At 41.3% G+C, this 17,907-nt stretch overlaps 3 protein-coding genes across 3 annotated transcripts; 2 read left to right on the forward strand and 1 right to left on the reverse strand.

The window, feature by feature from the left end:
* Window positions 1-401: 401 nt before the first annotated feature.
* apex1 (APEX nuclease (multifunctional DNA repair enzyme) 1) lies at window positions 402-5,160 on the forward strand. The gene is made up of 5 exons (XM_053344231.1): window positions 402-468; window positions 2,664-2,795; window positions 2,915-3,078; window positions 3,172-3,364; window positions 4,119-5,160. The coding sequence occupies exons 2-5, from the start codon at window positions 2,735-2,737 to the stop codon at window positions 4,631-4,633; spliced, it is 933 nt and encodes a 310-aa protein (XP_053200206.1). The 5' UTR covers window positions 402-468; window positions 2,664-2,734; the 3' UTR covers window positions 4,634-5,160.
* A 92-nt stretch (window positions 5,161-5,252) lies between these two features.
* Window positions 5,253-11,780, reverse strand: LOC128353237 (zinc finger protein 420-like). Its single transcript, XM_053313921.1, has 9 exons — window positions 11,509-11,780; window positions 10,278-10,480; window positions 9,981-10,079; window positions 9,768-9,863; window positions 9,561-9,671; window positions 8,548-8,671; window positions 7,358-8,456; window positions 6,981-7,033; window positions 5,253-6,655 (listed from the first exon to the last, which is right to left on the reverse strand). The coding sequence occupies exons 1-9, from the start codon at window positions 11,540-11,542 to the stop codon at window positions 5,400-5,402; spliced, it is 3,075 nt and encodes a 1,024-aa protein (XP_053169896.1). The 5' UTR covers window positions 11,543-11,780; the 3' UTR covers window positions 5,253-5,399.
* Window positions 11,781-12,752: 972 nt separating this feature from the next.
* selenoo2 (selenoprotein O2) lies at window positions 12,753-17,649 on the forward strand. The gene is made up of 9 exons (XM_053314013.1): window positions 12,753-13,156; window positions 13,840-14,043; window positions 14,254-14,431; window positions 14,580-14,710; window positions 14,951-15,228; window positions 15,322-15,484; window positions 15,844-16,029; window positions 16,426-16,579; window positions 17,476-17,649. The coding sequence occupies exons 1-9, from the start codon at window positions 13,041-13,043 to the stop codon at window positions 17,647-17,649; spliced, it is 1,584 nt and encodes a 527-aa protein (XP_053169988.1). The 5' UTR covers window positions 12,753-13,040.
* Window positions 17,650-17,907: the final 258 nt, after the last annotated feature.

The following is a 17,907-nucleotide window of genomic DNA, read 5'->3' on the forward strand; positions in this document are numbered from 1 at the left end:
CCTAACGCTAATTAATATTGCACTTAACCAAACCTTGTGTATTTTCATTCAGTTTTTCTTTCTTTATAGTGAGATATAAGCATGAGACGTTTGATGTCATTTTAAGCAGGCAGTCTCTTAGCGCAGCCAGCACGTGGTCACAAATCTTTGCTGTGCTTTGTGTGTGTTTGACTCTGACTCAGCCTACTTTTGGGGACACATTTCAGATTAAAGACCAATTCATTGGTGACGACATGTCTAATTGGGGACAAAAGCCGTGTTCTTAATTAATAAAAGTCTGATTTTGGGGTCAGTGGTTATGATGAGTCTGCAGGAAATGAATGAAATCAATGTAATGTCCCCAAAATGAACTCAAGTAAGCATAAGTGTGTGTGTGTGTGTGTGTTTGAGTGAGAGAGTGTATGTGTTGGGGGGAGTGACTGTGGAAGAACAGTCGTCTGCTCGTTGCATCCTGTTGTGAAAGTGCAAGTAAGGTTATTTGCATGTCCTTCTCCTGAAACTTGTAGGTAGTTAACGTTATTTAACAGCATTTGCATTGATTGGTGAAGCATATACACCGTTCAGGAAGCTATGTTAGCTGTTTGTCTCTATAACATCCTCCGTGAAGGCCGCCTGCTGCGTGCGTGCTCTTTGTCACACCGGAGATGCTAGCTATGCTAAGGCTAGCCTTTAAAGCTACTGTGTAAAACCTATTAAGAGCTTCTACTGTAGTGGCTTTTTTGTCTTCTGTATGTATGCATGCATGTTGTTGTTGTTGTTGTTTTAGCACCCAGCGTCTGATAACTTGCAGTTGGTGTGTTTGGCTTTGTGCTCATCCACGTTAAGGAGTTGCTCAACACTCAGCGTGCTCCCCCTCTTTGTTAGAGTTTGTGTTAAACCTCCAAAAAGTCACTTAACCTTTGCCAAGCGGACCAATACCATTTCTAAAACATGCATAGGTAGAAAAGGGAGGCGTTTAGAAACAGAATGCTTTCTTTGGGCCGTAAAGACATCAGAGTGTCTTAAAAACCATCAATTTATGTTTCATCTTATAAGTATTTAGACGTTTTACATTTCAATTACAAAGGTCCTTAATATTTTTCTAGCCTGTCATTGGCACTAGTATTATTTATTGGAACCCGACCGATATATGGTTCAACCGATATTATCGACCGAAATTGACCTATCGCAGACATATTGGGATCAGTGAATATATTGTGCCATATGTGCCGATATCTTTATTTTTTAAAGTTACATAAGCAGTATGATCATGCACACTTAATAATTCTTCTTTATTCAAGGTTCTGTTTTTTTATTCATAGCGCATTATAATTATTAAATTCCCCACTGTGTTTATAGAGTATATTGTTGAACTGTAAAATATCAGCCTTGATTATATATCTTTGTTGCAAGTGCTTAATAACCACATCTGAGGGATTATTGCAACAAAATATGTATATATACAGTATCAGTAGACACACTTTCCCGTTCACTTCAATGAGAAAGTATGTCCAAACTTTTGACTGGTACTGTGTAATATTATCAGCCTATATATTGATTGAATTTGTTTGCTCCCTAATATAAGCATTGGTCCCTAAAATCCAGCATCAGTTGGACCGTTTTAGTTATAAAATGTTTTTAAATGGAATTCAAGTAAACGCTGTCTGGAAAATCCCCAGTTCTATTGTTCCAGACCCCTGATCTGAAATGAATTAGGTTTTTTAATCCATCTATTCTTTATCTACTGCTTACCTGCATCCAGGTCATGATTCATGAGTCATTAGTTATATTAATGGAAATGATTATTAAATACTTCCAGGAAGTAATGACAAAAATGTGACATGAATTGAAATTGTAATTCTAGGCCTTATCCTGGTTATTGAAGTCTTTCATACTTTGACTGTGAAACCGGTATTACATTGCACAAAATGTCTAAAGGGACATATATTATATTATATATTGGGCGATAAGTAATTGCAGCACAGGAATCTTGGTCACAGTAATACCAAAATGCTTAAAGGACAGGTTCATAGTTTTTCTTTAAACAGTCAGATGTCTATATGAACACTGAGAGGGTTTCCTCATTCCTCCTGTTCATACTGCTTTTAAATGTATGTGATCATGATATAAAGCTTATAGCTTATATAAAGGCATTTGGTATTTGGCTCAAAAAGGTACCTATTTGATTCAACTCATTTGGATCTTCTAAAGACCACTGTGAAAAGGAGGAACAATTACTTTAAACTTAATCCTCTTCATTCCCTGTGGAGCGTAAGGCTGAGCTATCTGCTTCCATCTGGTCCTGTCCTGTACGGTATGTTGTGCCTTGCCCCAAATTAGGTCAGAGGTCACAGTTCTCTGCCAGGTTGTTTCTGCCTTGTTTTCCCGCTTTCTTTTTTTTTTTAGCCAAAAAGTTTCAACATATCTTCAGATCATGGTTTTTAGGCTGTACTGCTTTGACTTCCAGATGATTTGAAGGCTTGTAAATGGACCTTGAGCTTTCCCAAACCTTATGCTTTGACAAATGCAAATGCTAAAACCATAGAGGAATGGTAGTGTTCATATGGGCAACTGACTTGAAAAAGTGTGAACCCCTCCTTGAAGTTATGGTGTGCATTTACTATTTTTATCTGATTTTAAAATACTTGCAAGTGTTGCTAAAATAATTTTTCTGTTTTTTCCAGCGGCGCGTGTGCTGTCCTGTGTGCGTGTTGTGTGTCTGCGAAGTGTGTTTGTAGTCCGAGCGAGTTCAAGCATGAAGAGAGGCAAGAAGGCAGAGGAGGCGGTTGCAGAAGGGGAAAACGACACAGGCTCTGGTACTACAGCAGGCACTAACACATTCTTCACTTCATTCATTACATCTGGAAACATTTCCAATGTCCTCTTTACCAAATAATACATATCTGATCTGCCACTTTGATTCATGGCCTTATAGCGTCTGCAAAGAAGACAAAGAAGGCTAAGGAGCCAGAGGCCCCAATACTGTACGATGACCCTCCTGATAAGATGACCAGCAAAGATGGACGTGACGCCAACATGAAGATCACGTCCTGGAACGTTGATGGGCTGAGAGCCTGGGTGAAAAAGAAGGGTCTGGATGTAGGTTTGCAGTGAGCTTTGGAAATAAAAACACTGGCAATTATTCGCCAAGCCGAGGCTCCGGTTTTAATGCTTTTTGTTCTTCTGTTCCAGTGGGTGCGCGAGGAGGCTCCAGATGTTTTATGCCTGCAGGAGACCAAGTGCGCTGAGAAAGCCCTGCCTGCCGACATTACCTCAATGCCCGAGTACCCGCACAAGTATTGGTCCGCATCAGATGAAAAGGATGGTTACAGTGGTGTGGCCATGCTCTGCAAGACTGAACCCCTCAAAGTGACCTATGGCATTGGTGAGTTCTGTCTTATGTTGTCAGATCAGGTCTGAACCTTCACTGCTGCCTGGATATGGCAAAAATACGTTTTGATTTTCCAACATCTCTAGCCTAGTGCAGCTCCACGTTACTCACCTCTTTATGCTAGTAGTTTGACTCAAGAGCTGGTAACATCAGTTGGTCAGTCTACCACTAGACTAAAATATCTCCACAACTATTAGGCTGACTGCAATGAACTCTTTTCATGATCCTAATAACTGTGGTGATCCCATGACTTTACTTTTGGCGCCACCATCAGGTCCACATTTCTGGTTCCTAGTTTAAAATCTCTAACTGTTGGATTGTGAAATTCTTTACAGGCATTTAAGATTCTCTCAGGATGACTTGTATTTTGGTAGTTCCTTCTCCATCCATATAGCACAGTCATCAAATCAAATGTCATTTGGAAGCACCAATACTTTAATTAATAAAACACCTAATGACATTCCTATTAGCTTCAACAATGAGCAACATAGTAAACATTATACCTGCTAAATATCAGTATGTTAGCATTGTGAGTATGTTGGTACATGTTTTGATGTGGTTAAACTGTCAGTTACACATGTGAAGAGTGATGTGGCCTTGATTGGTGGTCTTTACTTTTATATTAATTGTGACATTAGAAATGAAAGCTAAACTAAAGAATTTTAAAACAGAACCTTTTGTCTGAGTGATTGTGAAGTATCTACATTTCACTTTTTGCTGAACCTCCTCTACCAATCCCCTTACCCAGGCAAAGAGGAGCATGACAAGGAGGGCCGTGTCATTACTGCAGAGTTCCCCAGCTTCTTCCTGGTGACGGCATATATACCAAACGCCAGCCGAGGTCTCGTGCGCCTAGATTACCGCAAAACCTGGGACATAGACTTCCGAGCATACCTGTGCGACCTAGAGAAACAGAAGCCCCTGGTGCTATGTGGCGACCTCAACGTGGCACACCAGGAGATCGACCTGAAGAACCCGAAGGGGAACAAGAAAAACGCAGGATTCACCCCTGAGGAGCGCGAGGGCTTCAGCCAGCTACTGGAAGCCGGATTCACCGACAGCTTTCGCGAGCTCTACCCCGAGCAGGCCAATGCCTACACCTTCTGGACCTACATGATGAACGCCCGCTCAAAGAACGTGGGCTGGCGACTGGATTACTTTGTGCTGTCCTCTGGTCTGCTGCCGGGCCTGTGCGACAGCAAGATCCGCAACAAGGTGATGGGAAGCGACCACTGTCCCATCACTCTACACATAGCAGTGTAGGTTACTGTGGTCTGCAGAGCTCTGGTACAGTGAAGCATCACCTACTCGGGCAGGAAAATCTTGCATCTGTTGAAATGTCTCCAGGTGAAATTCACAGTTAATTCAGCAGTACCTTAATTGTCTAGTAGTTTTATCTTTTCCAACATCATGGTGATGCACATTTGTCCTTTCTGTAATTGATGTCAGTAAACAAAATGTACAATGAATTCCTAACGGCTGTTCTGTCTGAAGATGCAACACTAAATCCTCTGTAAGCTCATATTCAACAATGATTTAAAACCAGCTGTAGAACTCAAAGTGGCTCCTGTCTGTACTACTGCTGACCTGAAACAAAAGTCTCCGCCACAAAACCTGCAGGATGTTTGTTTTTTTGTTACTGTTGAAAATGAAACCACTGTTCCTAAAAGCAAATGTAACTTGTTCAGGCACAAAAAGGTTAAAACTTTTTTTCCAAATCAGTGTTAAGCTGTAAAACATTCCCACACTTCTCAATAAAGACTAGATTTCTGTAGAACTTTCTTCTGTTTGTTATTTGAAAATACGGAGCCAAGATATTAATAGTACCAAAAAACTGTAATGCATCAAGACATTGTTCTGCTTAGTGTGGTTTAATAACACAACCATGAAATCAAATGCATTCAGTCTGAAAATGGGACATGAACATGAACCTATAATGAATCTTATGTTACTTTTGTCCTAATCTAAATGATAATCCCAATTTAAATTCCAAATATAAAGTTTCAGATATTTCAATGTCTCATGAAGTCTATGTTAACTTCATGATATGTGTTCTTTGATGCATTTTGAGATGATATGACTGCCTAAAGCCTTTCCCGCATTCCACACATATGTATGGTTTTTCCCCTGTGTGCGTTTGCTGGTGTCTTTTCAGCCGATTGGCACTGAGGAAGCTCTTGTCACACTCGGCACAGGAGTACGGTCGGACTCCGGTGTGGTAGCGCAGGTGAATAGTCAGGTAGCAAGACTGTGTGAATTTCTTGCCACAGTGGGGGCACTGAAAGGGCTTGTGGCCCGTGTGGAAACGCTCATGCTTCAGAAGCTCTGCGTGGGAAAAGAAACCCTTCCCGCAGTCGGAGCACAGGTACGGCCTCTCGCCGGAATGTGTCAGCTCGTGTCGGATCAAAGTCGCCTTATAGACAAAACTCTTGTCGCATTGCGAGCAGCTGAACACGTTTTCCCTGGTATGGCAGCGCTCATGCTTCTTCATGTTGCGTTCCCTCTTGAAGCACTTGCCGCAGTAGGAACACATGAAGGGCATTTCTTCTGAGTGGATCTTCATGTGGCTCAGCAAACCGCCCTTGTAGAGGAATCCCTTGCCGCACTGCGCACATCTGTGTGGCCGCTCTTTTTGGTGGATGCGTTGGTGTGCTGTGAGAGCTGCCCGGTAGGCGAAGCTCTTCCCGCAGTTGCAAATGTGCATTCGCTCTTCTTGATGAGTTTGGAGGTGCCTGTTGAGGTAGCTGACACAGCTGAAGCCCAGGTCACAGCGAGGGCATTTGTGAGAACGCTCCACTTTGTTGGCATCCTCGCTGTGGGTCTTTAAGTGTCTCACCAGCGCAGACTTCCAGGCGAATGCCCGGCCACACTCCGAACACAGGTACTCGCCATTCTCCATGTGGGTGCTCTTGTGCTCCCTCTGTGCCACCAGGGACTTGAAGAACTCCCCGCAGATCAGGCACTCGTACCTGCGTCCAGACTTGTGCGTCTGCTTGTGCCTCTCCAGTGATTGTTTGAAAGAGAAACGCCGTCCACACTGAGAACAGAGGAAGGGCTGCTCACCGGTGTGGATACGCTGGTGGGCTTTTAGTAAGGACAGGAACTTGAAGCTCTTCTCACAGTCTGGACAACTAAAACGTCCCTCCTCTTCTGTGAGGCACTGAAGGGACGGCTTGTCATCCTCTACCTCAACAGAGTGAACTTTGTCAATGTGCTGCTGGACCTGCACTTCTTCTGAATGGTGGAAGGAGCAATTAGGACAGGAGAACGCCTTTGATGATCCATCTGCAACAGAACCTTATGGAGAATCAACGCTATTATAAGACTAGAGCAAGAAATCAACAAAGAAAGAGCAAAATGATGTGTGCAGTTTGGACTTTGTTTTGTGCAAGTGCCACTAAAGAATTTTCAGAAACACTGCAAATTACAGGCCAAAATGAACAATTATAATAATGTCCTTGACTTGAATTAAATTGCAAACAATAAGTTTGGAAAATACAGTAGTGTATTGAAAAAAGGACCAGTATCACGCAACATGACACTGATCCTTTTTTCTTTTTCTAGCATGGCAGCAATCAAAAGATTATATTTCTAAAAATGAAACACTCACTTTCATCCCTGTCCTTCAATGACACCATGGTTGACCCATAAGAGTGCTCTGCACTGTAAAAAAAGAAGGGAAAAGTCACAAGGAGGGTAGAGAGTTGTGGGATGTCTCACCATACATAACTATTTGAAATTTTAATTTGTCATTCAATGTGTGCAGTGAAATGCATAGTGCATACTCTTAACAGGCAATTAGATAAAGAAACTGAAACATTAAAGATAAACTATATGTAGTATAAAGTAGTAGTGCAAAGTGTACACTGGCCTGGTAAAAATGTTCTTATATTGTATTTTAATCTGCTTACTAAATCTGTGAATAAACGAAAAAGTTTTAATGTGAGACAGGAACAACTAAGTGATCATGAGGCCAGATGATGTTACCAGTTGAAAGGCAAAGGCTTCAGTGCTGCTGGAGGACTCGCACTGTTGATCTCCTTCCTCCTCTTAGTCGTCATGCGCTTCTGCAAATTTATCACCTGGATCTTCATGGTTGGTTTGCGTTTGCGCCCGCTTGTGCGTACTTTGACTAGAGAAATGACTTCATTTAGTGTGCCTCCAGGCTCTGAGGCGGGACACTCGCTGCTCTCTACCTCTGCATTCTCTGAATTACGATCACAATCATCAGCTGCTCGAGCCTGGCGGTCAGATTCGGCCAGGGCGTTGACCTCTTTTACCTGCTCGTGGCTCCCCGATGTCTTGTTTGCGTCTGTGTGGTTATCAGTGTGAGTTTTCAGGTGCCTTGCGAGAGCGAGCTCCCAATTGAATTTTTTGCTGCACTGCTGGCATGTGTAAACACCGTCTTCCATGTGCGTTTGCTTGTGCTCCGTGCGGGCCATCAAAGAGTGGAAGGTCTCCCCACAAACCACGCAACTGTACTTCCGTCCCGTCTTGTGTGTGTTCCTGTGCCTGTCGAGGGACTGCCTGAAAGAGAAGCAACGGCCGCACTCGTTGCATCGGTGGGGGCGTTCGCCGGTGTGGATAACCCTGTGTGCAGTAAGCGCAGAAGCAAACTTAAATTTCTTCTCACAGTCTGGGCAGTCATGAGGTCCCAAAGAGGTCTGAAACTGAGAGTCTGCAGAGGCGTCCTTGTTAACTTTTGTATGGACGATGTTTATCAAACCACTGACAGGCTTTTCTTGTGTTGTTTCCTCCCCTGCTTCACCTACATCCTCCTCCCTGGTCGTCTCTTCTGTGAGCACCACCAGTGAATCTTCAGCCACCCCGTCTGTTCCTTCAAAGCAGTTTACTCCCATCATCACCTCTACGTCGGTGCTCGCACCTAGTTCGACCTCCGCGTAATCCGTCACTGTGATGATTTCCATCGCTACGTCATCCACAAAAGAAACAGTGGTGTGTGTGTCATCACTGAGGTCTCGCAGGGGATGTGACTGGTTGGGTTGTTCTTTCGGGTTTGCCATTCTTCTGGCGGGAACTGCAGAGAGGGAGGAGAGAATGCTGTCGCCCATGCTTGAGGGTGGAACTGTGCCGGAAAAAAAAAAACAAGGGGAAAGCGTTAACTATTGTCTTCAAACTTAAAAACACAGTAGCAGTGGTTATGGGAAGTCGCCTACCATGTTGATCTAAATGGCCGAGGTGTTTGTGGTGCTGGAGCAAAGTCCTCAGGTGTGTAGGTTCAGAGACGGAACACACACATTCCTCAAACACAGAACCTTCAGCTCCAAGCCAGGAAACAGTCTGCAGGTAAAGTATAACAGCACACATCACCACAGATCCAATATCGTCAAAAATTATACAGCATTCATGTAATAAACAAATATAATATAAAACTAATTGCTGGTTGATCATATTTAATATCTCTTTTGTCTGGTTACACAGAATCAAAAAGTGTTACTATTTTTGAGATGAGAGTAGTCGAGCACTATGAGTTTTTAGTTTGTCTTAAAACATAACAGATCCTTTTAAAGGGCTTCCAATGAAAACTATAAATGTGGAGGGAGGAGAGGAGAGGAGGGGGGGGGACTAGGTGCCTGGAAAGGTGTGTAGAGGCAAGGAGGAAAAAATGTTAAAATTCTGTCCACCCTGATGCCCAACCCCCACCCCGTTTTGTTTTTCTGGTTCCTTTTCTTTCAAATTCTTCCTCTCTTTCCCCTTCTTTTCTCTACTTAATCACAACACCTGCCCACACTGACTGACTGACTGACTGACTGCACTGTGTCTTCAATGTTTATTACTTATACTACGCTTAATTTATGATTCACGTCTTGCACTATAAGTGGGAGCTATAAGTGTGTTATGTGTACCTTGTTTCTATTACATTACACATACATGCTCAAAATGTAGGTACACACAGAATGAAGTGGAGAGAGGAATACCCATGGCCTCAACATGGGGAGGATTTTATTTTCCTGCAATTATAACATTATACTTATAGGCCGTTCATGATAACTGGTTTATACTGAATACTTACTCCCTCTAGTGGTCTTAGTTGTTGGTAGCTGTTACCTCTAACTGTAATGTTCTCACATTTCAAAATTTCACCTGCTTGAAGAGGTACGCAGTATTAATAGTAAACTTTTACCGTACCTTTATCTTTTTATCAAGATGTCATAATGACACTGCTCACCTGCTCTAGGTCAGGGACTGGCAACAGCTGAGCCAGTCGGCAGAGGAACTCCCAAAACAGCGTCTGCAAATCACTGTCATACTGTGGTCCATACTCAGCAGGGAAGACCTCCTTTAAAAAGACAATAAAAGACTGTCATGACAAATGTTTCGCTGTATCGCAACAGGAGCGTTTGGCTCTACGGAGGTCTAAATGATTGTGACTCACTGAGAAAAAGCCTCGTCTCTCTTCAGGATCTTTGAGCAGGGTCTGAATTAACTCCAGAAAGTGAACCAGTACTTCCTCCTCTTCTGATTCTTTTATCTGCAAGTACACAAGTTCACTACTGGATAGCTGCATATGTTTACATACACAAAAATATGGGCTTAACAGAGCAGTTGGAGTTTGAAGACTTAATTCATTCAGAGTGTAGACACTTACATCTACCAGGGAAGGGTGTTGTGATTTAATCTGGTCCAGGTGAGACAAGATGAAGTCATGTTCCACAGGCTGTTCCCTTCGGCACAACTCAAGAATAAACTGATGAGGAGAAAGAAAGAAACACTGCACCAAAATACTACTGTTTTTACACTATAGTTCATATATCATTGGCTATCTATCTGTAAATCTAACTATCTACTGTTTCCTTGCCTCATCTTACATAACAGCATTTGACATTAGCTATGAATCAGCTCATGAATGAGGAGGACATCTCTCGTGTCCTCCACTGGTACCCACCCTAGCTCTTAACCCCAGGTTAAGTTGTGTCCTGTGCTTGTACAACAGCAGCTCTGGGACCATGTCATTTACTAAAGAGATGAACTCTGCCACTTTCCAGTAGTTCATGACATCATGTCTCTTCAGCACCTGCCACATAGAGGCTGTCATGAGCTGAAAAGGTGGGACCAGGAGGCGCAGTGACGCCAGAGGTAAGGGGTTGCCTGAAAAACAGAAATGTAGGGTTGAATAAAGCTTACCTGACATCTTCCTAGAGAGGAGAGGATATCTGTCAATATGTCAAGTTGTCAACCCTATTATCAGAAAATTAAACTGTGTGATGATGGAAATTTAAACTACCCAACTTGCTGTTTTTTAATCACATGGTACAATTATGTATAATGATTCTGACATAAAAGCCTGACTATGTGCTTATAGGCACGAAATATTAAAGTGCCCCTTTGCTTTTCTTCTTGTTCCTAAAGTTGGATGTTTGAGCTTCACTGTGCATGAAGCAGAATGAAGCATGGGCAGAGTTTGATACTGGAAAGCAGTTTTCACATTCATTTGCTGAAAGTGGAACATTTTATCTGAGCTTATTAAAAATCTAATTTTAAGGGTTGGACCTATGAGCAATATTTGTGACATCACAACTAGTGTCAATCCCGGTCCAACATTCAATTTATGTATGAGGTAGAAACTTAAAGAATCCAGTGCACCAACACCAAAAATTGACTTTTCAGTAAAGTAGGGGTGATTTTGCGGCCAGCAGTTAAATCTATGACATTAAAAACATTTAAATTTTCATTGATTTATCTTTAGGATTACTATATTACCCATCTGTAATTCCAACTCAAGAGGATCTTTCCTCTCCTTTGCTTTTGTTTGCTAACTGTATTTTTAGCGACACAGGAACAGAGGTGTGTTTTGAATGCAACCTTACTGAAAACACTGAGAGCGTGTTCAATACAGACAATGTTCCTAAAACTAAGTCAGCTATACATGTGGCATGCTCGTACGAATAACGCATGGAGAAGCATAATTCATTAACAATATGCATGTAAAATGATTTGTGATGCACACTAAAACCCGCCCAGATACAACCCCAAAATATGTCAATAAAATAGCTCATGAAGCTAATTTAGCTTAAGTCGAAGCAACGATAAAAGGCAACTGTAACATAATTATTCCAGACTTCCGAGTTTTCCAACAAATTAGCATGTATTCATCCTTGCTAACCCAACAAACAAACCTTCGGAAAAGGTCGTAAAAACACCTGAGTCCATCTTCTCTCACTGGTGCTGATGAAAGTTTGACTTGCTTCGGTTAGCTGCCTTTAGCCGGCTGGCTAGCTAATGTAGCCAGTTTACTAGTATTAGCGGCTACTGGATAACACAGACTAACAGACAGACTGTGGAAGTTATTCGACTGTAAAGCCTCTCCTCTAACGTAGGAGATGAACTCCAAATAACCGTAAACACTACCAAAACAAACAATTACATAGTGAATTGATTTGTTGTTGAAGGCTTCTTCTTCACTATTTAGATTATCCGACACATAACATGCTCCTCGTTGCATTACTACCACCTAGTGGACATTATTTGCATCACTCCGAGCGCTGCTTACCCTATCTTTTTCTGTATTACTGTATTACTCTATTCCGTATCATTCCGTACTATCCCATTCTGTAATACCCCGTGATAAACATATAGTTTTCACTCTTGTCCTTAATGTGATCAGGGGCTTCAAAATACATAAAAAACAGACATTGCAACAGATTTATTTTTCCTTATTCTTCATTGTAAAATTGTATAAAGGCACGTTTATTGCGTGTGTACACTTACTTGGCAATTAAGCTTATTCAGCTACTTCAAATCTGATGTTTTTGTATTTCCATTTCCTGCTGCTTTTACGTCTACTCCACTGCATTTCTGAGGGAAATGTTGTACTTTCGGAATGACCACTTTTAGATTAATTATTTAGCCTACTTTATGAAGACAAAACACAGGCCTATGATTGATTATTGAATTGTTAACCCTATAAAGCCATATTTGATACATGAGTTTCAGAGAGACCTATAAGGGCTTTAAACAACACTGTATTCATATGTTTTTGTTTGTTTAAAAAAACATGCTATTTAAAAAACTACAAAAACTTCCAGATGTATCAAATATGATACAAAATAAAAGAAATGTTGTTTCATTATTTTTTTAATTACTCATCAGAAGATCCAATAAACAACATTAGAATTTTCTAAAAAAAAAATATATATATATATATATATATATTAAAAAGCTTTTATTTCTAATGAGTACTTTTCCATTGTATAACTGACACTTTCAATTGAGTAAAGGGTCTTAATTTGGTCACTGAGTAGTGTCTCTCACTGTAGGTAAGTACCACACACTCTGACGCCACAACACAGTCTTGTTAGTCAGGACTGGGTTGCATTAAGTTCCAGGACTCATGGAGCCCTCTCAGTGCAGGTCCTCGTCTCTGGAGCGCTTACCTTTCAACAACACTGTTTTGGAAAAGTTACCGGTGGACGACTCTGAGGAGCCCGGGTCACGGATCGTCCCAGCGGCATGTTTCTCCCGAATTGCAACTCTTCAGCCACTGGTGCGTCCGACCTTCGTGGCTCTGTCCCAGTCAGCGCTGGCTCTGCTCGACCTGGGAGTGCAGGATGTGTTGAATGATCCTTTGGGCCCGGAGTATTTGAGTGGCTCCCGGTTACTGCCAGGCTCCCAGCCGGCTGCGCACTGTTATTGCGGTCACCAGTTTGGGATGTTTGCGGGTCAGCTGGGAGATGGAGCGGTGATGTACCTTGGGGAGGTAGAATCTGGCACCCATGGGCGATGGGAGATTCAGGTGAAAGGTGCGGGAGTCACACCTTTCTCCAGGTGATTATGTGTCCCCAGTTCAGGCATTTGTTGGTGCAGTTTAGTTTAGTTTACTTATAATGTTTGATACATTTTCTATCATCAAATGAGGATAAGACACTTTAGGCAAGTGACACAGCAAATTCTCCATAAGCCTTCATCACTAGAGGCATGTGAATGCACTTAACCCAGGGAGAGCTGCTTATGAGCTTAACTGCTTGGCACACATCAAATGCATCCCATTGCTTACCTCACAATAGCACTCCATGAAACCAATTTCCCCAGCAGATTTTTTTCTCTTGAACACTCAGACATTTTTTCGTTCATGCCTTATAACATAACTGACCAGTATCACCTCAATTCACTGAAATCATATGTGTCAAATTTATGGCCCAAATTAGAACATGCAGAATTATATGAGTTGTATCGCTGTCATATTGTAAATGAAATTTTGTTTTGTTAAGATTTGTGTTTTTTTCTATAGCTTTCTTGTGGAAGACAATCAATTAAAGTTAAACTACTGTATTGTAATGTATATTTTTGATGCTTATTTAACTCACTTGTCTGACACAAAACAACACAGTCATAAAGATTGGATAAAGATTGGTTGAACAACATTCAGCATATTTCCAGTACTGGCAGGTTATAACCTCTTTGACTCATGCACTGATTAATCAGAAATGGATACAATGCAATTTTCTTAGAGATGGTGATGGCAGGAAGGTGCTTCGTTCCAGCATCAGGGAGTTCTTATGCAGCGAGGCCATGGCCGCCCTGGGGATACCTAGCACCCGTGCAGCCTCCCTTGTGACCTCTGACCTCTGTGTCAGCAGAGATCCACTGAACAGTGGCCAGCGAATTGCTGAACGCTGCTCAGTTGTCCTGCGTCTTGCCCCTTCCTTCATCAGGTAATCAAGTCTTTCCAGAGTTCATCACTTCTACCATAATGATGTCTCTGGTAAATAGGGATCAAACTGTAATATTGAACTAAAATGCAACTAAGATGAAAAGCTGACTTCATACAGAAAAACCTGTGCACACATGATGATGATTTATACTTTGTAAAAAAGTTATATAAAACAATCCCAAAAACAAACATCTTTCTTCCGATTGTTTAGGTTTGGATCTTTTGAGATATGTCTGGGTCGAGATGGATTCTCAGGCCTGCAGGGTCCCAGCGCAGGGAGGCATGACATTCGCACTCAGCTGCTGGATTATGTAATCGAGACTTTCTTCCCTTCCATTCAACAGGCTCATAGCAACAGGAAAAACAGGAATATGGCTTTTTTTAGAGAGGTGAGAAGATTAAATGTCTCCCTCAGGGGATGTAAGGATGTAGGATTCAGTATGAAGTCATTGCTAAACATGGCAAAAACTATTTAGGATTTAATTCATGTTGTTGTTTTAGCATTTTGATCATCATATTGGACTTGTTTGTACCCAGGTGATGGTGCGAACTGCAAAACTAGTGGCCCAGTGGCAGTGTGTTGGGTTTTGCCATGGCGTGCTAAACACAGACAACATGAGCATCCTGGGTCTGACTCTGGATTATGGCCCCTTTGGTTTCATGGACAGGTAGGCTGCTGAAAGCATAAGTAAGTAGTAGATATAGTATATATAGATGTAGATATAGATATTTTTATATATTACTAAATATATTATTTTATTTTATCAGTAACATATTTCTAAAAGTAAGATTATAGTCTGTTTTGACATTCAGTGGCTAATAAGAAGATAAGAAATTTACATAAGAAGAGCATTTAATGTAATGTGGCTCATCATATTCTACATGAAAACTGTCCCATCTTCCGTCAGATTTGATCCAGATTTTGTTTGCAACGCCTCAGACAAAAGAGGACGGTACTCATACCAAGCCCAGCCATCCATGTGTCGCTGGAACCTGGCTCGCCTGGCAGAGGCATTGGGCTCTGAGCTGGATGCAGCCAAGGCTGGAGCTATCTTGGATGAATTTATGCCTACGTATGAAACCTTCTACCTGGGTATCATGAGGAAGAAGCTTGGCCTTGTGAGGAAAGAAGAAGCAGAGGACAGAGAGCTCATCTCAGACTTGCTGCATCTCATGCACAATACTGGTACAAGGAATTATGGAATATAACTAGAGATGTCAGGGAACAATATATAAAAGTAAAAGTATATTCATCTTGTTTTTTTTTTGTTTTTTTCAGGTGCAGATTACACCAACTCCTTTCACCTGCTGAGCCGTGTGCCCTGGCCTGAAGAGGGTGACATTGAGAGGGCTACAGTTGAGCCAGTTGTGGATCTCATCCTAGAGCAGTGTGCCTCTATTGAGGAACTAAAGGTGGCTAATAAGCCAACTATGGAGGACCGGTGAGGGGGTGTATGGTGGTTGGGTCTATGTTTTCTTTTTTATAGTGTGGCTATAATGACGACATAAAGTATCTAGCTGAACCACCATATACTCCCAATGAATGTACATTTAGTCGTACCTGAGCATATGTCTTTCACCATCTAATCAGTTTTTTCTTTTATATGCAAGCATTTTGGGGAAAAATCTTACCAAGAAAATATGTAAGTTAAATTTGTTTTGTCGTATCTAAAAGGATGCAGGCAACTGAGTCAGTCATACATAGAATACACATGGAGCTACTTTAGAGCTAGATTTATGGACAGTATCAAGCATTTTTCCTTTTCCCTACTCATCATCATAGTATCTTCCTTGTTTCTAGTGAGTTGGCGATGATTTTGTCCATGGCACAAACCAACCCAGTCATGTTTGGCATGGTGGCAGACAGGCCAGGTGTGTCCAAGCAGCTGCAACTAATGTCCGGACTAAAGGAGCTGCTGGAGACGGATCAGGATGAGCTTAAGGAAAAGCAGCGTGATGACTGGATTCGCTGGGTTAGCCGATACAGGTAAAAAGAGAATAACTAAAAACAAGGATAAAAAAATAAAAGGTGTCAAATTTGACTTATTTCTTGGTTTAAGGCCAAAACTTACCTTTATGATTATATAATGAATATATTTACATAATGCATAAGAATTTACCCTATTCCTACATTTGTCAATCCAGTTTCAAAGAAGAACAAGCTTACATCCTGTTGCTGGTTGCCATTTAAAGCTGCACTAATCAAATGTTTTATATTAATAATGAATCAAAAGGCTACTTCTTAGACATCACTTGTTGCAGTGAACCCACAGAAAATAATTACCTGACTGTGCAGTTTCACTAGACCGAGGCTTACATCTCATTGGTTTGGTTTTACATAAGAAAGACTCTTTTTGTGATTTTTCTTTTGCCACAATACCAGGAGGCGTTTAACCAGGGAATGTGATGGAAGTGACTTGTCCCTCATCATAAAGGAGAGACTCAATGTGATGAACAGCACCAACCCCCGTTTCATCTTACGCAACTATATCGCCCAGAATGCAATTAAGGCTGCAGAAAAGGGAGACTTCTCTGAGGTTAGGAGACTATTCAAAGTTGTGTTCTTTCCTTGTCAAAATTACTATTGCTACACCCATGTCTATTAAAGCAGCTGCTGGTCTACACTAGTTCACTAGTGTACTACAGGGTTCTATCCTCTCCCCAGTTATTTCAAATACTAAAGATAATATCCCACCAAATGGTTTCTTATGCCACATAAACAACAGTATCCACAAGCAGTGATACACTGGATAACTTCTAACTAAGATCGTACTGAAAGAGGATGAATTTTACACTAAAATGCTGCTGACTGGGTATTGTTAACCTTACTTCCTGCGCCAGTGTCATCCTTCTGAATTTAGTATTTTCAACAACGCTTCTTACAGGTGCTGTAAATAAAACAGCACATGGCTTCAAGAACCAGGAAGAACTTGGAGCCAAGATGGACGTGCTATTTATCTTGTATTATTTGGAAAGATTATTGTGCTTGTGTTTGGAAAGATCCAAATCCAAATCTCTGAATATTTTTATATTTCTTCTGATGCTAATGAAGGCTTTCTTTATTTAAAATATTGGTATAATATACAGTATCATATAATATTCCATGGTATGCCTATAATACCTCTTTTAGAGACATTGTCAGTTTATTGCATTGTTGTCTCAAGTCAATGAATTGAGTTAATGAGTACCACTAGGTGGAAACAAGCATCCATCCGTGGTATAGATACACAGACATCAGTAAACTGTATGTAGCTGGTAGACCGGCAGCTCCTGTAATAGACTGAATTATCTCAATGAAGTTTGTGAAAAGTAATACATTTTGGATTTTTATGTGTTTTCTGTTTTATTCAATTTAACCATATTTCTTGGTTTATTTCTTATTTTCCTTCTTAAGAGTTGGTAGTAACCATCTTCTCTGTACATTGGGTTGCAGGTCAACAGGGTCCTCAAAGTTCTGGAGAAACCATATTCTAATGCTTTTGAGTTGGAGCCATTAGATGGTAATGCATGTAGTGAAAAGGAGCAGAAAGGGAGGGGGGTGAATATTGACTATGACAGGAAGCCTCCTGCCTGGGCACAAAAGATTTGCATCACTTGATCCTCGTAGACCCTCCAAGGCAGCAGAAGGAGAGAAGTTTGCTTTCACTGTTGGACCACATACAATAGGCCACAGTTTTCAGAGCAAACAAGATCTGGGTTGTCAGTGTGAAGGGAGATTACTGATTTGATACTAGCACATCAGTTTTTCTCTTCCCATCTGTGACTTGGTTTCTCTCCTAGCCGAAGGGAGGATGTTTTTATAACCTAGTGTGTTCCAGTGTTCATCAGAGTTTTATTTGTGTGATCATTTCATTCAATAATACAA

This window comes from Scomber japonicus, chromosome 23, assembly GCF_027409825.1.
Source record: "Scomber japonicus isolate fScoJap1 chromosome 23, fScoJap1.pri, whole genome shotgun sequence".
NCBI classification, from domain to species: Eukaryota; Metazoa; Chordata; class Actinopteri; order Scombriformes; family Scombridae; genus Scomber; species Scomber japonicus.